This window comes from Fusarium phalaenopsidis (genome assembly GCF_050370095.1).
Source record: "Fusarium phalaenopsidis strain FUZ10S chromosome Unknown contig_32332, whole genome shotgun sequence".
In the NCBI taxonomy this organism is placed as follows: domain Eukaryota; kingdom Fungi; phylum Ascomycota; class Sordariomycetes; order Hypocreales; family Nectriaceae; genus Fusarium; species Fusarium phalaenopsidis.
Window position 1 is genome coordinate 525,646 of NW_028145391.1, and position 25,036 is coordinate 550,681.

At 53.8% G+C, this 25,036-nt stretch overlaps 8 protein-coding genes across 8 annotated transcripts; 2 read left to right on the forward strand and 6 right to left on the reverse strand.

The window, feature by feature from the left end:
- Nucleotides 1–10: 10 nt before the first annotated feature.
- Nucleotides 11–1,112, reverse strand: LRP88_13156 (uncharacterized protein; the record flags this gene model as incomplete). The annotated part of the gene is made up of 2 exons (XM_083249534.1): nucleotides 11–777; nucleotides 839–1,112. The coding sequence occupies 2 exons, from the start codon at nucleotides 1,110–1,112 to the stop codon at nucleotides 11–13; spliced, it is 1,041 nt and encodes a 346-aa protein (XP_083093868.1).
- Nucleotides 1,113–1,934: 822 nt separating this feature from the next.
- LRP88_13157 (translation initiation/elongation factor MRX8) lies at nucleotides 1,935–2,840 on the forward strand (the record flags this gene model as incomplete). Its single annotated transcript, XM_083249535.1, has 1 exon — nucleotides 1,935–2,840. The coding sequence occupies one exon, from the start codon at nucleotides 1,935–1,937 to the stop codon at nucleotides 2,838–2,840; it is 906 nt and encodes a 301-aa protein (XP_083093869.1).
- A 221-nt stretch (nucleotides 2,841–3,061) lies between these two features.
- LRP88_13158 (C3HC zinc finger-like-domain-containing protein) lies at nucleotides 3,062–4,701 on the reverse strand (the record flags this gene model as incomplete). Its single annotated transcript, XM_083249536.1, has 3 exons — nucleotides 3,062–3,951; nucleotides 4,008–4,091; nucleotides 4,143–4,701. The coding sequence occupies 3 exons, from the start codon at nucleotides 4,699–4,701 to the stop codon at nucleotides 3,062–3,064; spliced, it is 1,533 nt and encodes a 510-aa protein (XP_083093870.1).
- Nucleotides 4,702–5,337: 636 nt separating this feature from the next.
- On the forward strand, nucleotides 5,338–6,615 carry LRP88_13159 (SRP40, C-terminal domain-containing protein; the record flags this gene model as incomplete). Its single annotated transcript, XM_083249537.1, has 1 exon — nucleotides 5,338–6,615. The coding sequence occupies one exon, from the start codon at nucleotides 5,338–5,340 to the stop codon at nucleotides 6,613–6,615; it is 1,278 nt and encodes a 425-aa protein (XP_083093871.1).
- A 404-nt stretch (nucleotides 6,616–7,019) lies between these two features.
- On the reverse strand, nucleotides 7,020–8,615 carry LRP88_13160 (uncharacterized protein; the record flags this gene model as incomplete). The annotated part of the gene is made up of 1 exon (XM_083249538.1): nucleotides 7,020–8,615. One exon carries the CDS (start codon nucleotides 8,613–8,615, stop codon nucleotides 7,020–7,022), a length of 1,596 nt encoding a protein of 531 aa, XP_083093872.1.
- Nucleotides 8,616–9,621: 1,006 nt separating this feature from the next.
- LRP88_13161 (uncharacterized protein) lies at nucleotides 9,622–11,603 on the reverse strand (the record flags this gene model as incomplete). Its single annotated transcript, XM_083249539.1, has 4 exons — nucleotides 9,622–9,832; nucleotides 9,887–10,277; nucleotides 10,338–10,717; nucleotides 10,774–11,603. The coding sequence occupies 4 exons, from the start codon at nucleotides 11,601–11,603 to the stop codon at nucleotides 9,622–9,624; spliced, it is 1,812 nt and encodes a 603-aa protein (XP_083093873.1).
- Nucleotides 11,604–13,390: 1,787 nt separating this feature from the next.
- On the reverse strand, nucleotides 13,391–19,390 carry LRP88_13162 (proteasome activator BLM10; the record flags this gene model as incomplete). The annotated part of the gene is made up of 3 exons (XM_083249540.1): nucleotides 13,391–13,453; nucleotides 13,525–18,874; nucleotides 18,927–19,390. 3 exons carry the CDS (start codon nucleotides 19,388–19,390, stop codon nucleotides 13,391–13,393), a joined length of 5,877 nt encoding a protein of 1,958 aa, XP_083093874.1.
- Nucleotides 19,391–21,134: 1,744 nt separating this feature from the next.
- LRP88_13163 (uncharacterized protein) lies at nucleotides 21,135–22,826 on the reverse strand (the record flags this gene model as incomplete). Its single annotated transcript, XM_083249541.1, has 1 exon — nucleotides 21,135–22,826. The coding sequence occupies one exon, from the start codon at nucleotides 22,824–22,826 to the stop codon at nucleotides 21,135–21,137; it is 1,692 nt and encodes a 563-aa protein (XP_083093875.1).
- Between the last annotated feature and the right edge of the window lie 2,210 nt (nucleotides 22,827–25,036).

Genomic DNA, 25,036 nt, shown 5'->3' on the forward strand with positions numbered 1-25,036 from the left:
ACTTGGTGGTTCAATCTTTCATTTGCCGAACATTGAGGTTGAGTCTCTTGCTTTTCATCCATCCCTTCCACTCATCAAACTTGCCATCCTCGCAAGCCGGCCAATCCTCTAGGTAGCCAGGGCATGTCCCCTTGAGCACTTTTGGCACTCCATGCCAGGCAGATCTGGATTCCTGGGTCATGTAGATGGCGTCTCCGGATCTCAACCTCAACAGCAAGTACTCCTTGTCATCAGCTGCTTCGCTCTTCGGTTGGGGCTGGGCGGCATTCGGTGCGATCATGAAGAGGCCATCACAGCCCAGACTTAGGCTGATGAGGCCCTTGTCGGTCTCCTCGCTGACGTCCCGATGCATCATCATGGTGTCTCCCGGGGTGTAAAAGTTGAGAATGGCCGCCTGGGCTACCGTCTCGGGAAAGAGACCCTCCAGGAAGCGGGAGATGTCGTCAGGAAACTGAGGAGGCGATTGGTCAGGGTACACGCGGTTTGTCCAATCGTATTGGCCACCCAGCGTGACCCAGTGCAGTTTTCGCTGCAGGACCTGTTTGATGGAGAGTGGTTTGTGGACGTGGGGGTCTTTGGGGATGAATGAGGCTGGACTATCTGGGTGAAGGGCGAAGAACGACTTTTCGTCATCTTGCTGACCTTCCGGGTAAGGGAGGTCATAATGGAGATGGAGGTTGGTCTGATGCTTTGGGTTACTTAGATCGCGATGTACTAGACGGTCCAACAGGTCCCTCTGCACCGTCGGTGGGAGTAGCGATGGGAGGATAAGAAGCCCTAGATCACTTGTTAGTTGGTGCTATTAACAAGGCCAGGCAAAATTGGATTCTTAACAAACCCGGTATCAGGGGATGATGAATAACGGAGACATCGCCTTCGGCTTCAGAGGCAAGTTCAGGATTCAGGTGAGCGAAGCTGCTTGCAATCTGCGCTCTTGAAAGTGTCGTGACTGTACGGAAGCCAGACTTTTCCAGTGGAGCGCGGGGATCATCAATGCGAGGGTCATCGAGGAGGCTTTTCTGATCTTGGCGCATGAAGCTCTTCCACTCCGCCCGCATTTCATCCGAGGGCTGCTCATGGGCGTCAAGCTCTGCGAGGTTGGTAGTAGTCATATTCGTGGGTGCCGAGAATCGGCAAGAGTGAGACAGAGTCTGTTGACGATATTGAGGTGAAAAAGCCTAGGCCAGCTTGGCTATGAGAAGATGCCGCCACCTTTAAAACACCTTTCACGCAGTAGAGTCAAAGTTATAGGCCTCTAGGAACGTAGATTTATTTTTTGAGCCGCCCTCAGCCCATCTTTACAGTAATGCTGGTGGATCTCTTGGAGTTGTGCAGCTTCTTCTGTCACGTGATGCGTCTCTTGGAAATCCTTTGGTCGTGATGCTTCACTCAAGCCAGCTCAAATTCATCCTCCCTGCTCAAACTCACCCTCACAAATTCCTACTCGTAATTTTTAGTTCCCTTACCTCAATATTTCAAATTTTTATTGTTTCACCATTAGACGACTAGTCTGGGTCAAATATCCGACAATCACCAACCAATTTACTTTTCACCACGGGGGGCAAGTCTTCAAAATGATGCGGCCGCGGCTATTACGCGCCTTCGGACCTAGCAAACCTATCTCTTCTCCCCTACGACCCCAACAAGTAACTGCACGCTCATTCTCCTCGATTTCCGGTCAACGGTACCAACATAGGTCCGGTACTCGCACATCAAAAAAACAACACAGAGCCCGAGGCCCCAGCTCCCGCGAAAGCCTCGCCTTTTCCCCAGCTGAAAATCTCAAGCCAAGTGGCCAGAGGAGACTTGGTCAAAGGAAAAGTGACCAAAAGAAAAGTAGCGAAAGGACAAGCGGTCAAAGGATTCTCGCATCTATAGCACTTGATCATGAAAATGCCAGACGTGACAGACCACACAAGGAGGGTTCGCGGGGCATGGGCGGTCATAACCGGCCCCTATTTTGGAAAACGTCCATTTGTTACAAGAATGGCAATGCTCAGACAGCTCAAGCCATTGAAAAGGAAAGGCCAGCTCAAGCAGCAGCTACAAAATTCTTTCAAGAGCCGAGTGAGCTGCTTTACTCGGCAGCATCCTATAGCCATCACGCCGAAAACGACCACATCCCCGAGATTGTTATTGTCGGGGCCTCCAACGCTGGCAAGTCGCACTTTCTAAATTCGCTCGTCACCGACTTTCATCTCGCCAAAGTGAGCCACCGGCCGGGAAAGACAACTACAATGAATGCCTACGGAGTCGGACCCCGGCCAAAGATCGCTCCCGAGCTCATCCGCAAGGGTGATGCTCCCCCCAAGCATAGCCTTATCCTCATGGATACGCCAGGTTATGGATACAGGAGTAAGGCGAGTTGGGGTGAGACAATCATCCAGTATCTTACCCACAGGAAGACGCTACGAGGCGCCATCATTTTGATACCCGCCGAAAAGGACAATTATGGGATGGACACATGGATGCTCAAGACACTTGCTCGAACAAACACGAGGACTCTAGTCGTGATCACCAAGGCGGACAAATGTGGCGAAGAATGGCCGGTTGAATGCCTCGCTCTTTCCCAAGAAATCGAAAAGGAGCTAGAAAGGCAGGATAGACTTGCCCCTTGCAAGTGGAGAGAGGGATCGGACCGTATAACGAGTATATATGCTACGGCAGCCGGGATGGAGACACAGCGCCGGATGGGCAATGGAGCCGGAATTGGGGGGGTGCGCCTCGCAATCCTCGAACTCGCTGGATACGACATTAAAGGAAGAGTTGAGAAGCAGGACGAGACAAAGACCTACACTGGGGAAATTGTTTCCTTCGATGATATCGTATGGAAAACCTAGTCACGGCAGACGACCATTCAGCTATCCCACTCGCATATGGACGTTAGTCGGCAGAGCACGCAGACATCACAACAAAATCCAGTCGAAGGAACCTTGCTCGAACATCCAATATTGAGTCCAAGGTTGATCATGTTCCCAAAAGCATCTCGCGCCACTCACTACCTATTTCCGCAATTATGGTATCATCAGGCTCATGCTCCAAACAATCCATATAATGTACATCATTCTTTCTGGCCTCCTCCCGACTTTGTCGAGTGCGCTGTTCCTGGTCGGCTGATAGAACGGCTTATAGAGTGCCGCAGCTTTCTGCTGCCCTTGTTGTCGAACAAACTCTTCACTCTCCTCAATCTTGCCCATCGTTCCTTGTCTTTTGCGTCCCTCTCCTTTTCGTCCTCTTCAGCATGATCCGAGCCCGCTACGCCAACAGACCCTGGGGTGGCGGTGCGCATGGCAGGCAATGTTTGTGGTGTGGTGATAGAGGCAGTGGTCCCAGGTCTCCGCGGGGTTGAGGGGGCTCCGATTGATCGTTGAGCTCGGTGTCGTGCTGGTGAGCGGCCTTCATAGACGCTACGAAGATGGGCGTCGTTGGCCAGTGTCTGCATCAACACTTTCCACCCCGGCAAGTCCTGTTCCGGTCGAGTATGGGCATGGCTCTGACGTTGGGTCTCCGGGTTGGACCAGGGGCAGAAGAAACGATGTTCCCTAACGGGGTCCAGGAAGTCCATGGGAGCGGGGACAAGAACCTCGCCGTCGTCCGCAACCTCCTTGCTCTTGAACATCCAAAGTCCTAGCCGTCTGAGACAAGTATGGCAAGATGCGGAATTAGGGACAGCACCAATGCGAGGATTATCGAGTCCCTGCCATCCCATCAGGGCAAGCGCCAGCGCAACTCGATTTGGGCGAGATCCAACCTCGGGGTTGGCAGGCGCCGGGTTGGTGAAGAAATCAGCCGGTAGTTGGGCAAGAATCTCGTCAAGCTTTAACTCGTCTGGAAGACGAAGATTGAACTCATAGGGAAGGAAGGATTTTCTCGACAGGAGCTCATCGTATCGTTCTCGTAGAGATTTGAGACTGCTGCTCGTGTTGGCGAGAGACAGGCGAAGAAGAGAATCTGGGAACAGGATGTCAGCACTTTGGAGTTGACCCTCTCCAAGCGAAGTAACCTACCGTCACAGCCTCGCTTCCGCCACAGACAATCCTCCTGGTGTGAGGTGACGATAAGATCAGCGTATTTATCGACCAAAGCCTCCTCTATCGAAACGTCAGATGGTGGATAGGGCATCGCCATGCAACGGAACATACCAATCTCAGACGACACCAACACAGCAACCTCTTTACCGTCAACCACCTTGCGGTTGAGCTTAACAACCAGCTCTCGGTGACAAAGCAGACAGCGCACTGTCTCTTTGCCATTGCATACCCATCCTCTCTTAGCCCATTCCACCTCGTTCACCTTGTCCGGCTTGGGCGTCCAATCTGTTATTTCTTGAAAAGTGGCCAGTCTTCTCAAGAGTTCGGTTCGATCACTGGGAGAATACTTTGCTGGTGATTCTTTGAGGCTCTTCAAGGGATCCCGAGCTTGCGGTCGTCGGGAAACAATGGAAGAAATGGTAGCCGTTAGGCTGCCCTTCTTAGCTAGGACAGGCGCGGTCGAATCTGGCAGGCCAAGCCGTCGACGTTTCTGGAGTAACTCAGCATCGACACCAGATACACGTGCTGTCGAGCCTGGAGAGCTTGAGGTTGCATGGCGCGAAGGCGAGGAACCAGCCTCAGTATGTGACACGGCATCGTCACCTGTTTTCGGGTGTGAAGAACCGATTCCTTGCAAAAGCGTGTTGAACTTGCGCTTCGTGGCGTTCATGATTGCGATGCAAAGTGGTTGTCGCTCAGTCGCAACAAAGAGAACACCATCAGAGCTGGATCAGAAGATCGCTGCAAGGACAGTCTGGTAAAAGAAGAGACCAGCGAACGAGGTTTTCGAACGAATTTTCCGATTCGGGTGTAAACAAGGGATTTCGAGTCGAGGATCGCCGGGGCGTGTATCGTGATGGGAATGAAAGTGGACAGAGTCAAAGCTGGGGATTGTTTTGTTTGAGAAACCCAAAGAGGCGATGATGCAGCTGCTGGGACGTGCTTTGGTCGCTGAGGGACGGCGGCTGGAGTAAGGTACCCTGCCCTGAGCTAGCGCCATCAAAGGTTTCTCCAATACCAGGGTACAGCTTGCATCGCCTGTTTCACACATCATTTCAAGTATCTTCTTCCCCCATGCTAGCAAATCATACTTCTCTCCTCAGGGACCATCTCGCTGGTTAAACAGTGGAGCTCTTCGATAAGCACTGATAACAGCACGTGCCCCACCAAGTCCACAGAAATTTTCCAGCAGCCATTGTCGATCCGCTGCTTCCTCCAGCCTCAAAGAAATAATTTTTGGCCAACTTCAGCCTTCCAATTCCTCCGCCATTCCGACTTTTTAGCCTTTGCTTCGTGGCATCAGCACATGTCTGGCTCGAAACAGAACCCTCCCTCGTGGCTATTCTCCAACAACCCCTTGAACCCCGTCAAGCCCTCCGCAGACACCATGGGCAAGAAGAGCAACAAGGCCGCAGCGGCCAAGAGCGATGATACCGCCTCTGCGCCCCCCCCTGGCCAGCTGATGGACTTGGTAGAGTCTTTCCTCTCCGATCACGCTTTCAAGGGTGCCCACGATGCTTTCAAGAAGCAGAGAGAGAAGAAGGGCTGGCAGGCGACTGGCGCCGAGACCAGCGCTTCGCTCGTCAGCGTTTTCCAGACCTGGGAGGCTTCCAAGAGCGAGGCCAGCGCCAAGCCCAGCAAGTCCAACAAGAAGAAGGCTTCGGCGAAGAAGTCGAGCAGCTCGGAAGATAGCGATTCTAGTGACGATGGAGAGGATGTCGATATGAAGGACGCCGACTCGTCCTCTGAGAGCTCAAGCAGCAGTAGCGAGAGCGAGAGCGAAGACGAAGCCCCCAAGCCCAAGGCGACCAAGAACCTCAAGCGCAAGGCCCCCGTCGACGATAGCTCCTCCGAGTCTTCCTCCGACTCCGAATCCGATTCGAGTTCTTCCGACTCTGATTCCGACGACGAGCCGCGAGCGAAGAAGCAGAAGCGGGGCCAGTCTTCTAGCTCTGAATCCGACTCGAGCTCCAGCTCCAGCGAAAGCGACTCGGACAGCGATTCCGACGACGAGAACGCCGAATCCGACTCTGACTCCTCTAGTTCCAGCTCTAGCTCCAGCTCCAGCTCCAGCTCGGATTCTGACTCGGACTCTGATTCTGATTCCGACTCTGACGATGAGGCTGATGCTGAGACTGCGGCTCAGGTGCCACTACCCGACTCTGATAGCTCGTCGTCCTCATCCGACTCTTCAGACTCTGACTCTGATTCAGACAACAAGAAGGGCAAAAAGGGCAAGGAGGTTAAGGACTCGTCCGACTCGTCCGTCACCCTAGACGGCAAGGAGTCCCCGGAGGCCGAGACAGACTCGACGAACCCTCCCCTGCCCCCTGACCCCGTCCTGACCAACGGTCGCAAGAAGCAGAACGAGCCCTTCTCGCGCATCCCCAAGAACATCAAGGTCGACCCCAAGTTCGCGTCCAACGAATACGTCCCCATCGCCTACTCGCAGCGCGCGCACGAGGACCTGATCGTGACCAAGGGCAAGGGCTTCACCAAGGAGAAGAACAAGAAGAAGAGGGGCAGCTACCGCGGCGGTGCGATTGACATCTCGGAGAAGAAGGGCATCTACTTTGACGATTAAATCGGCCCCTATATCTGGACCTTGGAGAGTATCAAAAAGGGGGGCCATGGCGCATTTTCTTTACGGAGAGCCGGCGTTTGGGACACGAGACGGTCGCGCGCCAGAAAGGCATAGAAGCATGTCATTTTAAAAGTTGCAAACAGTATGGTTTTTCTATTGTATCCAGGGGCATCAAATCCCTTGGTTTCATCGTCTTTTAGTATTATATCCGTTGGAGGAACGCCATGCTTTGCACAGTCTATAGAAATACAAACTGGAGATTTCCTGGTATCATCCCATCGCTCCCAAACAAAGATGCCCGCACAAGATCCATTGTCCATAATCGTATCCTCGTCAATCAACGTATCAGCATGGGTGCTTTCCTGTGCCATTGTCCAGACAAAGAGCAAGCGACTCGAGTTAATCTAAAACGTCGAATCCTTGTCCCAATCTTGGTGGTGTCGTCTCTTGGCGGTCTGAACCTCTGTCGCTGGTGCATGTTGAGCTGCTTCGTCGAGAAATTCTTCGTCGCCGAGGTTTTCCCTCATGATAACATCCTTTCTCGCAACAGATTCCCAATCTCTCTTTCCTTTCGCGGCATTCTCCATCGCTTCTGCCAGCCATTTCTTCCACTGGTCCGTCCCGGGTGCGGCTCCGCTGCGAGAAACCCAACCTGTACGCCTGGTCTCGCGAATAGCGTACCATAGAGTGCGTGTGTAGCTTGGATAGCCTTCTCGCTGATCTGAGGAATCCGTGATCAGGTGGGCGTCCTTAGCATCGTCGCGAGTAACATCCTCCCAAGTATACCGCGAGAGGTCCCAGAAGTATGAGGGAGGCAGCATGCCCAGGCCCCAATAGAGACCATTGAGCACAATGTACGATCCACCAATGAAGATCTGCGAGTTCCATGTGCAGTTTCCAAGAAGAACGACGCTCAACATGAGCAGGGTAGTCCCGAGTGCCATGAGGAGTCGATAGCTGCGATCACCAACGTGGTAATGGCACTCTTCAGTGCCTGAGTAGAGCTCACGGGCAACCTCTTCTGTGCACTTGATGAGGATAAAAGCACCCTCGCGTGTGCGGATCATGACATCGCCTCTAGGCACTTCGTTGGTATGCTTGCGGTTCATGAGGATGGGGTGCCAGAAGGAAGCATATCCAACCACACTCGAGGCAAAGGATATGAGAGACACAGCCAGAATAGCATTTCCATCCCTCCAATGAATAGCGCAGCCCACTATAGCTATGCTGAGAAAGCAGGAGAAGACGGAAAGGACGTGTATTGGTGAGAAAAGCTCGGCAGGGACAGCAGGACGTTTCTTGGTGTTGGCAAAAGTTGGGTTCGCAAGCATATCCTGAACCACTGACTTGGCCGTGGCTCGGCGCGCAAGCGGCTTTGGGGGCGCAAAGTTCTCATCTTGGGCAGTGTCCTCTGGAAGTCGAATTGTAGTTTTTCGTGCTGGAGTTGGGGTTGCTGATGCCGGGAGAGGGAGCCCACCATCTTCTAGCGCGGGAGATCGAGGAATGCGGTTGGGCCGCAGTTCTTGGCCGCCATTAGACTCATTGTCTTTTATGAATGAGCTCGAACGTCGTTGTTGTATAAAGTCAAGGCCTCGGCGATACCAACTGTCCTTACGGGAGGGAAATCGCATCTCAACATCGCCAAAGTGGCTTTGGTCGCTATGCTTGATCTCAAGTACCCGGAAGCTGAAAGCAGGAAGCGCATCCAGAGGTGTGATAATGGTTGCAAAGAACCCCACAGAGTCGAGTGTCGTCCCGCTGTAGACGCCCGTCATTTTTGCCAATGTTTCAGGCATTCGACCTGGGCGAGAAGGCTTGAGAAGGGCCTGAGGCGCGGGGATGAGTCGGGGGAGGAGGCATAGGAGAGATGCCGTGATGGTCTGAGAGTGCTCAGTCATGGACGACTCGCCAATTACGGCGAGAAGCGTCACGACGTCCAGCGACCAACTGCTTTTGACATTGGGGAACCATTTCCATCCTGGATCACCGGGCTCGGCCATTTGAAGGTTCTAAATGCCCAAGGTGTTGATGCTGTTGTCGGTGCAACGCCAAGCAAGGGGTCGAGATAGGAGCAGCAGTAAGGTGTAATGGTTGGTCAGATCAGGACTAGCCAAAAGTCAAGTCCAAAGTCTAAGAATAAAAGAGCACGAATAAGGCACAATGCTATAGATCAGTCATGAAAGAAGAAGAATAAGCCAAGGTCGATGTTGAAGGATTAATGTTGGAAATAAGGAAGGGGTCTCTTCTCAGCTCAAGAGTTGGGAAAGAAAGGATCCTTGGGTGGATCCTGCCGTTATTCGAACACAGCTGCGAGCTGCGCCACGGGCAACAGCGGCCGCGCCTCCACTAAACCGTCATCAACGCTCAGCTCAGCCTCTCCCACGGACGAATGACATGAGCGAATTCACATATGTGAGGGTATTTTCTCAAGAAAACGGTTGAAAATTGAAGTATGCCTCGGTATAAGTGGTACGAGGACATTGGTAAAACAACAACAACAACAATGGAACGCAAAAGCAGCAAAGAATATATACAAACAAACAAACCTTGTCGCTCGCCCCCGTGTCCAGCCTCCCTTTGTGTTCAGCGCATCAACCAAACCTCGATATCTGTTGCGCGCGGGCATCAACTAGATAGTAGAGAAACTAGGAACGTCTAGGGTATCCAATCATCAAAGCATCATTCAGTTTCCGTACGTGTCGTCTGCGCCTTGTATCTCTCCTCGTCCCGCTCTTTCTTGTCTCATACTTGATACTGACCCCTTGAGCGATCAAGTCTTGGGTCTATCGGTTGCATTTGCCTGTCGTGTGTACGCTTCCATCCAATGCTCTTCATGCCGTTGGAGATAAAGCGGGTCCATATCGACATATCCCTCAACAGTTGCCTGTCGTCTCCTGATTCTTCCACAGTTGAAAGTCAGGGACAGGCGCAAGGGGTTGAGAGACTGGCCAATTGCCACACGGCGGTCTTCGTTCATCATCCCGGCTGAGTCCGCTCAGCACTCTTTTACTCAGCCTTGGTGTCCTCACCATACGTTTGGATCACCCATTTCACAAATTCCTTCCACTCTGTCTCCCAGTGAGCGTACACACGGGCGTATTCCGACTGATCGAGGCAGGCGTGCTTGAGACTCCACAGCACAAGCTGCTTCCATCCGAAAAGCCCCATGTCCGCCTTGCCGACCATGACTTGATAGAAGTCATGCGATAGAGAAGATCTAGATACAATTGTCAGTCGGGTGTTGATGTGAGACTTTCCCTGGGTAGCTTACCGGAACAGCGTTCCATTGTCAGAGCTGACTGTGCAGTTGACATTGTTGGCCAAGAGCTGGTACATAGTATGTCCGCTGACACGCGGTGTAAGACCTAAGATCTCGTTGGAGATGGGGCACAGTTCGAGACAGATGCCGCGCTCCTTCATAAGCTGCATCACGTACGGGTGCTTTGCGAGCGCGAAACCATGCCCGATGCGCTTCGACTTGAGAAGCAGGGCATCGATCAAGTTGCCGTCCGTATCAGTTCCCATGTCCAAGGTCTCACCGCAGTGAAACAGGAAAGGGATTTCCAGTTTAGCAGCCTCGCAGTTCTCCTGGAACTTGAGAAGCTCGGGGACAAAGTCCTTGATGGGTCGTCCCTTAGACTCTTCGCCGACAAGATCGAAACCTATTACATAGTGAGTAATCTGGACTCACGCAACGGACTACATGTCCCCTATTTACTTACCTGCGATCCACTCTGGCCAAACCTTCTTGAACTCGAGGCATTCAGTGAGAGCAGCCTCGATCTTCTCAGGTGGAAATGATCGAGGGGTGCAGTAAATAACCTTAAGCCCGCCAAAGAATCTGCCTTGTGCCTTCATGTCGGCCTGGAAGCTATTCACCTCGCTGATGATGAGCTCCATAATGCCCTTATTGTCAATAAGCTTGGTACCGTCGTCGTTCCAAAGCTGATTGCTCGTCATAAAATTCGGCCGGATTTCAGCATAGGTGATGTTGTCCTTCATAAAGTCCTCGAGGCAGAGCCGTGTGTATCGTCGGTATGCTGTCTCGTAGTTGAAGAGACCCTTCATCATCCTTGTTCGTCCATTGAACTTTTCCCAAGCCCTATAAGCTATCAGTATCATTCCGGTAAGTGAGTGTGCAGAACAAGAAAGGCTTACCCGCATGCCGTCTGTAGGGAGTTATGTGCCTCTTCCTCATGGAACATGAGCTTCTCCAGTAACCACTCGTCGGCAGTTGCTCCTTTTGTGTATATTTGGGGAAACATCTCGAGGAACCTGCAAAACTTCATGGTCTGCCGAGGTTTGTATGTAGCGCTAAACAAGTTTCCAGGGGTCTCCTTCTCGGGGCTCAGGAGGGAGAACTGGATCTCGCAGCGATCAAAGTTTGAGCAGTCATTGTCGGATACCAGGGGCAAGTCACTTGTGATGAACATGCGATCCATATCCTTTGCGATGTTCAACAGAACATGAGGGGCCAAGCAGGCGTTGAAGTGGATGTGTAGGTGGCCGCCCTTGGGCATGCGCCGTGCCACAGCGAACAGGTCGGTTTGATCGATGAGGCTCTTGTTTGATAAGAAGTGATCTCCGGGGAACCGAGGGTGTAGCTGTCCCCCGTAGCCGGTCCTTGAAGGGGCCTTCTCGTAGACATTCGTCTCGTCCCTGCGCTTCAACTCCTGGATGATGGCATCGGCGCGCCGCTCATCTGGTGTCGCCCCTCTCCGACACGGATGGTCAAAATCCAGTGTCCTTTCGCATGTCACGATACTTTGTCGCAACTTGAAGTAATCCCTTGTGCGGGGATCATCAGATTCGGCAGTTGTTGAACCGGTCGTCCCCGCATCCTCTGCCTCGAAAATCGGCCTCCTGCCCGCGATCTCACCATTGAGAGCCTCAATATGGCTCTTCGCAGCGAGGGCCTCGGCTAGAGTCAACGCGCCAGGAGGATGGCGCCAGGTTGGAGGCGATGTTTGTCGTGTTGATTGCGTCATTGAAGTTGTGTTGATGTTGTGTTTTCTCTGGTGACTGTCGTAGTCGTCCTGTCCTCCATCCTCCGGCCCCGACCTGGAGCAGAGTGCGCCCATTTATGTGCGGCTGCGATGAAGCTGCCCGGATTAGGCCTTGAGAAACAAAGAGTGATGAACGGATGAGAGGCAGCACAAGACAAACACGAAGAAGGCTGTGCGTGGGTGCCTTTGTCTAGTGGAGGTTAAGCGGCGTATGAGTCCGAGGTGAATCGAAGAACTCACAGGGTCTTGCGCCGGCTGATGCACTGACGGGCGGGGATAGTCACGGTTGCGAAGTGATGGGGTGGTGGTGCTGTTTGCGCCTAGCCTAACGCCTTTGGAGAACTTGAGATGGTGTTCACAGGAATGAGTGCGCGGACAAAAGCGTACAAGCTCTTTTTCCTTGTTCTCTTTGCGACAGATGAAACAGCGCTTCAACCCAGAAAATACCTGTTCGCGATTGATTGTTGGCAAAGACAAACTGCAGAATGTTCCCTTGTTGGGCATGGGGCTGTGCTGCATCTAAGGCTGATGAAGGCTGACTACGACCAGGCTGTCCGGCCATACGTTTGGTTGCGCAACTGCGCTGATAATCTGCCAAGCATTCGCTAACCCCTTTTGGACTCTCACGTCACAAATCAGGGCGCCTAGCCAATCTTACCCAATCACCGCTTACTATACTCGCTGCGCACGTGCCGGCCTCTGTGCTGGGCCTCCGATGCGCGAATGCCTCGCGCAAGGCTCCCGAAATCTCGCCAGGGCGAGCCATAATCCAGGCTTCATTAAAGATAGTGCCCCTCTCGTCGGGTCCCCTATCCACTCTATCCACTCTCTTGGGCCCTGGATCTGGTAGTTACTGACACCATCGCTGGTCCCCTCTTAAAGGCCCTGTTTCATTGAACACTGCCGTCAACCGCTGTGCCGCAATATCCTCCACTTCTCCCCTCCTTTTTCTTTATTCCCCGGTTTCATTCCCTGCGGCACTAGTCCACAGACCCCATTGATACACTTTGAGATGCTCCAAGGCTTCTTGACTACGCTTTAGGAAATCACCGAGCGTCTAGACGACCGACTATAGTCGAGACAACCTACCCTGGAAACGACATTCCCCTCCATCGACTGTGATTCTTTCACGAGGCAGAATACTCTAGCCCTGGCTTCCTCGTTTGCACACCGCATCACATTCATCTCATCTCTACAACACGAAACTCCATTGATACGGTTTCGAATTACGCTAGCCAGCAAAACTCACATGCTTCTGATGATCGACCTCACCAGCCAAAGTTTGCCACGAGACCCGGTTTAACCCCCTACACTGCCATCGACAAACCCTCTCTTGACATCAGGTGAATTGCCACAAAACCGCCTCACCGCCAGGCCAAGTCAAGGACTCCAGTGTTAGCATATAGCGTGAGAAATAGCGTCAAGTCTGACAACTCATCCCCTCCACCCGAACCAGGTAGATCCCGAACCGTTGCACTGGGTCCGTCAAGTACACTTCAGAATCCATCCAACATCGGGGCGGGGTTAGGCGCTGGGGGCTCTTGTATCATGGCGCTTACTTCTTGGTATACAAGGTCTATCAAAAGGGCCGTCCGCAATAAGATTACAGAGGCGGTGCCAAAAGGAGTATCCGGTCTCCGCCAGGATGTAGCACCACACATCTCTCACCGACCTGCATCGACCGGCCTGGGGCACAAGTCCATGTCCAACGGACATGCGTCAACTATGCCACGAGGTTGAACTCGAATCCTCCCTGGGGCTTATGCGCATTAGGCAAAGTAACTCTTCCACAACACTCCCTCCAGGTCCTCCAGTTGCTCAGAGGTAAAGTACTGCACGTATCGGTTAGCAAATCTTATATGCAGCAAGAGCCACTTCATAGAGCAGCGAGCATTCAACATACCTTCTGGTCCACCGTCCAGCTGTCCTGTCTGGTCTTCTTGAACTCGCTGAGGATGGTCTTTGTAGCTTTACCCACCACTCCAGGATCAGCCGCGGCTCTTCGAGCGAGCAGCGCAAGCACCTCTGGCATCCACTCAGGAGGCGGGGTAGCATAGGGGAATGCCTCGATCAAGGCACCCAGTCCAAGGACCGCAGCGTGCCTCCTTGTGATTTGCTTGTGCACGTCAACCGGGGTGTCGGTGCCGGGGAGATGGCGGCCCCGTTTTGGCATTGGGTTGCGTTGCAGCTCATCCTCAAAACGAGCCTTGAGGTGTGCGATCATGGGATCGCGGATGCGGCGAGGTGAGCAGCGGATCATGCCTGCAAGTGTGGTGGATGCGCATGACCGCACTTCAAGCTGCGGGTCGCCCAGCATGTCGGAGACAGCGGTGAACAGCGCTTCTCTTTGGGCGCTTCTTGTCAGGAAGATACGTCTGAAGTAGATGACCTGCATGTTGACTAGGGCACGCAACCGTTGGTGCCAACTCGTCGACGTCTTGCCGATTCGGATCAGGGCATCAATGAACTCCGAGTCTTCTCCATCTCGGAAGGGTATGTTTGGCAAGTGACGGTAGACATGGTACGCCAGTCTCATAAGTTCCGGGTCTTCCTTCACGTCCATCATGTGCAACAGCTCTTCCATGAAGGGGCTGGGGAAGAACGGCACCATCTGGATGCACTCGTGCGACGATAGGGTGCAGTCGAGCCACATCAGCACCGTCTTGGAACCCGAAGTGTACGAGCATGGTGTTTGCTGGCCAGGCGTTCTCTCATGTCGCCATTTCTCCAAGCGCGAAAACACATCCTTGATCGTGGCTGTGAACTCCTCGGTGGGTTGGTAAGGCCGGATACCAATCGATGAGGCAGCCTTGTTCTCATCCAGAAGTTTGCTAACATTCTCAAACGACTCGTGGTAACGAGTCTTGTAAATAACCGACAGTACTCGCCCGATTGCCTCGCGGACTGCCTTGTACGGGTGGTCGATGTGTGCAAGGAAATCGTCAAGGATTGGCTGCTCGTGTCGGAAGTGCCAGCCACCATCTGCGACAATAAACTCGAGCAGTTGAACCTTGGAGGACTCCTTGAAAGCGGCATTAGACGTCATATCGAGTCGGAATGATCTCAAGGCATCTACAATCTCATGTGATCGCCGGGGATCCTTAGAGTCCAAGATTAGGTGAAGGCAGGTAAGCCAGTATTGCAGGTTATCCGGTGTCAGGTCGTCCGCAAAAATCTTGAGCATCATTGGGGCGGCGTACTCCCACACGCGGTTGCGAATCTCTGGTGGATCATCGCTGGAACCTGCAAGCAATGCGCCCACAATCTCTGATGTTGCGCGATGTTGATGCTTGTCGTTGCCATCACCAAAGACATCCTTGACCAGCTCTTTGACGTCCTCTAGCGTGACCACTGTCTTGCCGTAGTGCATCAGGTCAAAGACATGCATAAGGAGGTACACGTTGCTCATGCGGAATCTATCAGTCGTAGCGTCGCGAGGTTCCTGTTTCAAGTAGTCGAAGCACTGAGATAGCCACTCCCGGTTCAAGATCTGGCCCATCTGGTCCCGCAGCGCACCCTCTACTCCGTCGTAGCTATCGAATGGGAGAGGCTTCGCTCGGTAGGCGGTAAACTTCTTCCCCCAGACGAGCCAGCCAGGATGGTCAGCATCCACCATGTACGCCGCGTCTTGAGGCTGCTTGAAAGACTCGAGGAAATTGTGGGTAAATTCCTCGTCGCCCTTCTCGACTTGGACTTGAACTCGGTTCCGGTCACCGACCTCCTTTTCGAGGAGGTAGTTGCGATACTCGTGCCCATAGACCGCGCGCATATCAACGGCGGTAAAGACCGAAGTGAAAGCGTTCAAGTAGTAACCCCGCAGACCGGGGTGAGGATCGTTCGTTCCGTTGGCCACAAGGTCAACAAACTCGGCCGGTGCCAGGGTGTGGAATCGGAGGCACAGGTTTGTGGCAAAGATGGCGCACCGTGTAGCGATCTTCCAGTGGGCTCCCTTGGCGCGTTCCGTCAACTCCAGTCCCAGGTTCGCCTTGGAGTCCTCCACCCTCTTTCGACGCTGCAAAATGAATTGGTGGCGCGTCTCGATGGCTGCCGACACGTCTCCTGCAGGTTTGATAGTGTCGAGCAGAACGTTGTCTACAATGATCATGCGCTCAAAAGGCTTGCCAAAGTCGATGAGGGTGTACAATGCGGATGACCCAAGATTCTGAATGGAGGGCTTGTCGATGCCTGCAGTCTCAATGTACAGACGCATAGCTTCGGGGGCAAATCGCCAGTCCTTGAGAAGGGTCCTGAGTAGGGACGTGAATAGGAGGGTGTACATTCCGCCCTTGATACGATCATGATCGTTGGTCTCAATTGCTTTCCGCAATCCTTCGAGGATGACGGGGATGACCAAGGGCTTGCTGCCGATGAGCGACTTCAATGACGAATCCTGTGCGCTCTGTGCGACTCGTCGTACATCTGCATAGAGCGACAGACTCGACTCAGCAAGGTCGAGCAACAGGCGCTTATCCAATTCACTCTTCTGTCTTGACGAAGCATTGTGCTTTCGGCGCAACAGCTGGTATGCCTCTGCGCGCTTGATGAGCAGAGGTCGCGGATAGACCTTTCTGAGTCCCTTGATCTTGAAGGCAGCAATGTCCGACTTGTAGAGTCGTACGTGCCTCTCCAGGGGGTGAGCGGAACGTTCAATACCAACATCCGTGATCCAGGTTCGATAAGCAGCATAAAGAGCAGTGAAGGAGTTAACATCATCCTCTTGGTTCTCATTCAGGAATGAGTGCGTCTTGGTGAGAAGGTGGCCTAGCTCCTCACGCAGGTCGTGGATCTTGCGGTAGGCCGGGTCACTCGACTTGAGGACATAGCCTGCCTTGTAGCGGAACTGGGGTCTCAGTTCTTCGTCCTCAGCCACCTCAGCAAGGGGGTCCTCGTCGATCATCATCTCGTCATCATCCTCACGAGCGACATCGTGGTCTTCTTCAGTGTTGCCAGTCATGATGCCTGCAGCACGCTCAGGGTCAAACATGGTAGCCATACCGGATGTGACCAATCTGATCTGCTGCATTAGTCGAGAAACCTCATCGGACCATTCTTTGTTTTTTCCTGTCCTGCTCACTGGTGGGTTATCACTCATCAGTAGTTCTAGCTGGTCCTTGGCGGTCTTGGTCTGCGACGCAAACAGCTCAACAGCAAAGTCGATCTCGGCGGGTGAAGGCTGGTGCCATCGGATGGTTAGATCGTTCGGGGCGGTTGTTTTGCCCCAGTCATCAACATCGATGCCACGCTTGATGACTTCAGGCTCATACAAAGCGTGATCAATGGGGTATGTGTGAGTCAAGTTCAAAAGAAGGTGGTGAATGTAGTTCGAGACCAGGATGGTGGGCAGGCCACGGCATTTCTCCTGCATGTAGTCCGCAATTCCAAGGAGATCATCCTTGTACTTCAGGACTTCACTACCAACATGGACGACAGCCATTGCCAACATGCTAACGTACCATACAAGGGCTCGGTCCCTGGGTAGATACTCTGTACCGCTGCTTCGGTCAGATGCAGCATTGTTGAAGTCGATCTCGTTGCGGATGTTGACCACCAGCATAGGGATGAAAACCTTGAGCGTCTTCTCGGGGTTAACCTTACACAGCGCGTTGAGGATCCAAGCCATCGCATCTCTGGCCTGGTGGACAACATGGCTTGACACAAATGTTGCAACCTTTTCAAGAGCCATGTCGAAAAGCTCAGGAGACAACGATGCAAACAATGGCGACAAAGCAGCCGGCAAGGCGTTGATGACGTTGTCCTCAGGGGTGCCCCCACCACGGACCAGATTGGCGTCCGGTAGGTTCTCCAGCAAGGTAAAGACCTTGCCCAACAGCGTCAAAATGAACTCGCCAAATCCGGTAGTCGAGGATCTGAGGATATTCGCCTCGTCTTCGTCGGTGAGCTCGTTCTTGTAGTCAAATTTGACATTCTGCCCTTCGCGCTCCATACGCTCCATCTCACCTTGAACCCACTGCATGGCCAAGGTGGTGTCGTGGATGTGGCTGCCCTCTTTGACCAAGGGCACCATGGGAATGCTGAAAGCAACGCTCTGAATGAAATTGAGTGTGTATTGTGTTTTATTTAGGTCGTTGGCGTCGATTCCTGGCAAAGCAAGAGCCAAGAGCGCGGTAATGTGGCAACGATATCCCTTGAGCTTGGACATGATGTTCGCAATCATCTGCAAGCCGTTCAAGCTGGATGTAGTTCTGTGGACCTCAACTAGACCCTGAAGACTGGGATAGAACCTCTGCAGGGCGCCCGGCAACACCAAGTCAGGCTCGAGGTAGGCAAGGCCTTGGAGAGCGCTGTAGTAGTAGTATGACACGCGGCTGCTCTTGGAAAAGAGACCCATGAAGGTCACCTCCTTCAGAGACGAGACGAAGCGTTTCTTCAGCTCGGCGTTGATCTTGCGATCTTCAGGGAGATCCAATTCGCCACTTTGCTCACGATTCCATCGCGAGACGAAGGCTTCAGTCAGGTATAATGTAAGCTGACCCAACATCGTGGTCCAAGAGCCTTGGTTCGAAGGATGGAAAAAGGTGTCGATGGACTCCATGAAGCCTTCCAGGCTAGTCATGATCGAATCGTCACCCTGCAGGCTAGCGGGGGACAAGGAGCTCACAATCAAGCGAGAGATCATGTAGGCCACAGGATACTTCTTCTTGTCCTTCTCCACATATACGCCTGCACCAGACAGATAATCCAAGGGGGTGTACGGCGAGTTAGCCTGACCCACGGGTATTTGTGTGAGCCGGAGAATGGCCGTGAAGATGAGATCGGACTGGTCCTTTGTGAAAATACCATGGCTACCGAAAGGGACATGGGAGCAATGCATGTGATCCCGAGCGAGGCGGGAAAAGAGGTCGATGAAGAAGACATCAAATGCCTTAGAACGGTTGATGATGGACCACAGGTGGAAGAGCGTGGGGAAGAAGTCGCTTGGTTGTGACTGGTGCTCGCTGACAGGAGCGGGATGACTAGGGAGGAGCGCATTCAGGACGCCCACGACAATGAATGCGTTCGGTAGCTCGTTCACACTGAAGTACGGCAGAAATTCCTCCAGCATAGCCCGGCGCTCGGCAGGGTCAAAGTATGTGTGCGCATGAGTGCACAGCTTAAGCAGCTGCTTGGCTGATCGTTTGCGGTTGCTCTGGTGCGCGGGGACCTCAGAGGGTAGAACCCAGGCCTTGATCTCATTCCAGAGGGGCCTCCAGTCGAGGACAAGATCTTCGCCAGGCTTCAAGTAGTGGTTCTTCCTATCAATGAATCAGTATCCATCATATGCATTGCCGCGGCCATCGTACATACCTAGTTAGTGTCAAGACCATACGTAGGAAGCGGTCCGAAGCTGTCGCGTCCAAGCCTGGGGCGAGGGCAAGCGAGTAGTAGAGCTTCGTTAGCTTTGCCCTTTGCTCCCTCGTCATCTCAAACTTGAGATTGAGCCAGCCCTGAAGCTCTTTGGTCCAGTGGAGGGCGCCAGGAGAGAAGTCCTCTGCGCGAACGGCGATGTAGAGCTGCTTAAGAATTCCCTGCAAGGCGGCATCGCGCTGAGCTTCCTCCTCTACCTCGAATGGCAGCTGCTGAAAGTAGGCAAATGTTCGAGGTCGGTAGCGTTTCCTATCATCTTCGTCGGTCTTCGGATAAGGGATGCCGGGAGATGTGGCTCGTGAGATGGGCTCATAGGGCATGAAGTTTGCCAGCAGATTGGCTCCTGTGGTGGGCGGCATGGAAGCATGGGCTCCCGAAGGCCGGGGCCCGATGTTCTCGTCCATGTCGGCGCAGTGTTGGACGGATCGAAGGTCGTAATCGGCGGTCGGCGATGCAGTCGGCTTCTATACCGTCGCGGGCCCGTGTCCGGCTCGTCACGAGTGGGTTGCCGAAGCTTTGCAGCAGGGCCAGCGGGAATGGCCGAGTGCGGCAACACAGCTCAGAGCGCAGCACAGCTCAGCTCAGCTAGGCTCAGCTCGGGCGGTAAGTTTATTCTGTCGGCGGGCGAAATAAATGTCGAATGCGCATCGATACTTGCTCGGCTAGAATAGAAGACGAAGTAGGTAGCATACAGCGGCGCTGGGGAGGGCAACGATGCTTGATGGAAATGCGGAACGGAAAGTGAAGAGTTGAAGAATGGGAGGGGAGGAGTTGGAGGAACGAGGAGCGTCGTAGGTGGCCCTGGTCGGCCTGCAGTGATGATGGATGATGCCAGCAGCAGCAGCCTAGGCGGGCACACTCCAGCGGAGGGTCCATTTTTTTCTGGGGCAGCTGTGCCCTCGACCAGTGGGCCCTTGCTCACTCCAGGCCTTCTGGTTCCGGAGTTTTTAGTGAGTTAGCGGCGGATGACCCCACCTAACGCCCTGAGCTCCGGGGGGCTTTGTTCATGGCTAGGACCAGCAGTGAAGCTGTATGTCTTGGATACCTCGTCCGTCACGGCCAGAACGCTGCGCCCTCCCGTACCGTATACTTGGATCTGTGGCGTGTTTGACTGGCCTGTGCCTCTGATCACAAAGCCCCGTTCTCTCGCTCAATCACGGCCAGCGAGATCCTCAGCAACGCCAGCACTCAGGCGATCACCAAGATGTGTGTGTCTGTGATACCAACAACGGGTAGCAATCACATCTCGCAATGCGGTTGACGAAGGCTGCATGCTCCGTTTCTCGCCCTTTCTCGACCCTTCCACTGCCACAAACCGCACCCAATCACTACTACCATGAACAGGTGTAAAGTCGGGATACCCAAGGCATTGGGGCCGTGTTGTCATCGACATGAACTCCACAGTAGTCCAATGAGACGTCATGTTGGTTTCCCAAATAGCTGGCTTACATCTCATGTCTCAAGAATGACCACTTGCAGTTCCTGGGTGGCTTTTCAACCGCCTCATTTATCACGTCGTGCCTTGGCATCGCAAAGAAGCAAGGCTTACAAACGGAGATCTTACGGGAACTTGATTGGAGACAGCAACAAGTCCACAGCGTTAACGGAGCTGTGAAGTATCGCTACAACATACGCAAGCTCCTCCTGCCTTGCACATGCATCCCCAGAGTGCGATGTCGATATCAATTGTGCCGCTCCGACAGACTGCGCGTCTCCGTCACTGCCTGCGGCGAGGCGCGTGAGATAGTCAGGTACCTTGGTGCAGGAAGACAAAGAAACGCCCGTACGACATGCAGGCGGATTGGCGGCAGCTTTGCGGCACCACAGACGCATCCTCGAGCAGAGCGTAGTTGTGGCTGGCTTCCACCTAGGTATCGTGCATTCCAGCTCTTCACTCGGCCGGCGTCTGGGCCCGGCCCCTCACTGGGCAAACGGCGGGGGAGGCCCGAGTGACTCCGGAGAGACTTGTTGCCCCACTCGGCCGTTCGTCTCGGATCAAATTGCCCGTTCTGTGGAGATTCCGGCAGGGCATATAAGGCATAGGGCAGTGGCTTGAAACAGAGAGGACGGAGACTTGCAGCTGGCTGATTGAAATTTACCCAAATGAGGGCTTGGTTATATTAATGTTACATGACCTTGACCGGTACCCTAGTATTCTAATTTATATTTAAGAGAATCTTCAACCTGTGCCTGGGAGTTGCTCCTCCGGCGGAAGATCTTGTTCGCAAATTGACGCATACTGACACTCATGCGCCGTGAAGGCGGCTTATCAATGTCAAAGTCGAGGCTATCGAGTGGCGGTCGTCCGTCCTCGCTGGCTCGCGGTACCACAAATCTCTTCACGAAACCAGCGTTGGAGGACATGGACCTTCGGCGCCCGGGAATTTCCGAGGATGAGCTGTCCATGGAGCTTCCGGGAGGGCTTGTGTTTGCGTGCTGCACCTGGTGTATGGGGTTGACAGCAGCGAGGTTGGGTCGAGCAGGAAAGGTTTGAGCCCTCGGCGGGCCTGCGTTACTCGATGTGCGCTTTTGCAAGGTTGACGGCGCTCTGCAGATTGCCGAAGCTGGCCATCCGGTGTGTCGCAGGTTGACCCATGAAGCCGTGGCAACCATTAATAGTTTGATGTCCTCTGGGACCACCTTGGTCAGACGGGATTGGATCTCGGGTGGGTTAGATACGATCCAGTCGCTGGCCAGCTTGGGGTCCAAGGGAGTACACCGCGTGGGAGGATATCGACCACTTGAGGTCGACATGGTGTTATAAGTATCGAAAACGTCCAGCGTGTTCGACATGAGAGAACCCATGATCGGATGTCTTCGCGTATCAGGGTGTATCATACTGAAAGTCCATTTAACATCTGATGGAACTGGGCTCGGTGGAGGTGTTTGATCGCTGTTTGCCGGAGGTGGTGTAGTTACTGGCGTAGACGACTTCTTAACCCATCGCGCTGTGCTGATCCGGCCTCGCTCATCCACTCCGATAAATTCATAGGAGCCATTAGCCATGCGGCTTGACTCCCAAGTCGACCCGTCTTCCATGGTTATTTCGGCCGAGTCGTCGCCCATGTGTGGCAAGGGACTGATAACTGCCACAACGTCCCTCTGGTCAAGCGAATCCTCGGAATCAAGAGAACCTGGAGTTGTGGGTGTGTCGTAATCCTCGCTACGTACAATAAGAAGGTCATTAAGACCAAGCACGGGCTTGGCACGGAACAAACAGGGACATCGCTTTGCTAATCGAGGAACAATAAGGGGTCCTGAAATCAGGCTTGAAGGCAGGACATCAAAAGCAGGAAGGGCGCGCTTCTCGCTCAGCTCCTGCAGCTGAAGAAGCAATCGTGGGCGAACCTGGACCAGTCGGCGTTGCTTGGCCCCTGGTCGAGGAGCTGGATGGGCGAGAAGAAACTGTGTTGATCTCCTGAGAGAACGCTTTCTTCTCCTTCTCCGGCTTGCGGTGGAGGAGTCGCTTAGCTCGCCCACGTCTGAGCAGCCTTCATCTTCGCTCTGTACTTCCGAAGGAGGTAAATCGTCATCGGTCTCAGGCTCGCGAAAGCGAACGGAGAGCTCTCTTCGGGGCATGTATTCGGATTTGGGTCTGGACCGGGACGTTCGACGAACTGGGGTTACTGATGTGATCGAGGGGGCCTTCTCATGATATGACACAGGCCGGGCTGGGGGTGCAGGCGACACTGCTGGCGCCGGTGGTCCCGTGACGTCGGCGTCTGAAGGCCTTCGAAGAGCGGATCGGAGGAAGGGCAATCGTCCGGGAGGAGCTTGTGTAGATGATCGGTGTGCCGAATACTCGTGGCCGTGTAGGCTGGCGCCGGAATGCAGAAACATGGTGGCCTAGCCAGTTCTGCTCGAGCTCATGCAACGGCTCGATCCAGGTTATATACTGGGATAGCTTCGGGAGACGAAGCCCCTTCTCGAGTCGACTTGAGCAAACGATAGCTGAGTGTGAGTGAGGGTGTTGAAAGACCAGACGAAGTGAGGCAGGCTCTGGGACTATATTTGTTTGGCCAAGTTGGAGAGCCGAGCACAGACGGAGCCGAATCAAGGAACACAGGAACCAATCTGGTGGGATATCAAGCCGGGGCAGGAAATGGTCTGATATGACCAGGATATGTGAGATGGAGACAGGATGGGAGAAGTCGGACCCCCGTGGACGCCAGCACTTGGACAAGACACGGGCCGGTCGGTGAAGGGATGGTGTAGAAGGCGAGAGGGATAGATCTCAAACAATATCGAGGGAGGAGTAACACAATGAGTAACTCGATGAGCTGAGACGAGACCACTGCGACAAGGACGAAGAGGTTACGTGAGAAGCGGCTCGAAGAGTGATGAATATGATGGGAGCTGATCTGATCGCGTGGGGCCTGGTGTTTGAAAGTCAGCCTTCGATGGAAGCGGCCTCAGTGAATGATGAATGATTATGAATCTCTGCAGGCGGCGCAGGGCTGGTCAAGGCCGCAAGGAGGCATGGTCGCATGGGTAAGGGTAAAAAGAATACGGTCAAGACCGCCAGGGGTGGGAGCGGTGGAAGATGCGTGGATGTACCGTGGTAGACGCGACCATGGGCAGATCCAGGGGCGGCAGGGCGAGCAAGCTGGGGTAGGCGATGGCTCGCCACGACCGATATGGCCGCTGTGACGGCGCTGATGGGTCTGATAGTTTCGCTTCGTGGCCGGGGATAGAGCGGTCAACCGTCAGGCACAGCTCAACGATGCTGCACGACTCCATCCGCTAATCAAGAGCTGGGCCAGGGGTGTCGAGAGAGCGGCGCCGGGGAGAGGTAGGCCGCAGACACGCGATGACAGGGGGCAAAGACGCGGGCGACTTACGGATTGGTACGTGTGCAGCCGCCGAAAGACGGATCTGAGCGGGAGAGAACGTGATGATTTTCGTTTTACTGGGCTGGTATCGAGAGGTTGGGGGAGATGAGAGAAAGAAATTAAGAGAGATGAGATGAGGAGAAGGAGGACGACGAAATGGTGTAGTAAGAGGCTCGGAAAGGGTGGTATCCGTAAGCTGGAAGGGAATGAGGCCGCCCTTTGAAATTGTTGCGATCTGCGCTGCGGCTAGGGATTGGATATTAGATGGCGACCTCCAGCTCCAGCTGTACCCAGGCTCGCGGCTGTACCTGATTGCCTTGTGGTCTGTTTCTCTTGACGACTTCCAGGATGTCTTCCGATTATTTGGTTGGTTCCCCAGGTGGTTACCGCTCTTGGATCCCGGTTCTATTGATGTTTGTTTTGTTTGCTTCTTTGCTCATAAGGAAAAAAAGTTTGAGCCTGTTCCTTAATTACGTCGTTGTCGCGTGCTAGTCGACGTCCGTGTCACCAGGCACGCCTCCTATTCAGCAACCCAGTCTCCTGGTGTCCGGACGGGAAGGCTGGGGGGCTTTTGTTGGTCAAGGGAGCTAGGTACGAAGACGAAGCTTCATCTAAGCTCGTCTCGTTGAGGGCAACAAACGATGAGAGGAGGCGGGAAACACCCTGTCGCCCTTGGGTCTTGTCCTTTTATTCCTACTGGGACCAAGTGTCAAAGCAAACCTGGTCCATGATAATCATGGGATGATTTTTTCTTCTTTTTCCTTCTCCCGTCCCTTCCAGTCGGGTACGTACCTGGTAGCTTAGTGAAGTGGGGTCGTGGGACCCGTGGACATGGCCGACCACCCACTTCCACTTCCGTCACCTCGAGGAGAAGAAAATCCACTGCCATTGACTCTGGCGCTGGCAGCTGGCGGGGAGCTCACCTGAGACCGCTGTAGGCTGGCTGCCTTGGCCCTGGGCGTTAGCTAACGTTCAGGAGGTCCGGCCGTTGGCCATGCCGCCGGGACGATGAGGTGTCGTCTGTTCCATCAATGCAAGCTGCGGCACCTCCCGTACAGGGCTGATCCGAGCTTCTTGGAGTGCAAACCCGAGTACGAGCTGGTGGCGAACCAGTTTAATGAGAACGGAGAACAACATGATTCAAGGCTCGTGAGCACTTGCAAGTTGTCGAGTGCCCCTTGGGATCATCGCGTGTCCTGCTTGAGAGAAACTAGCAAA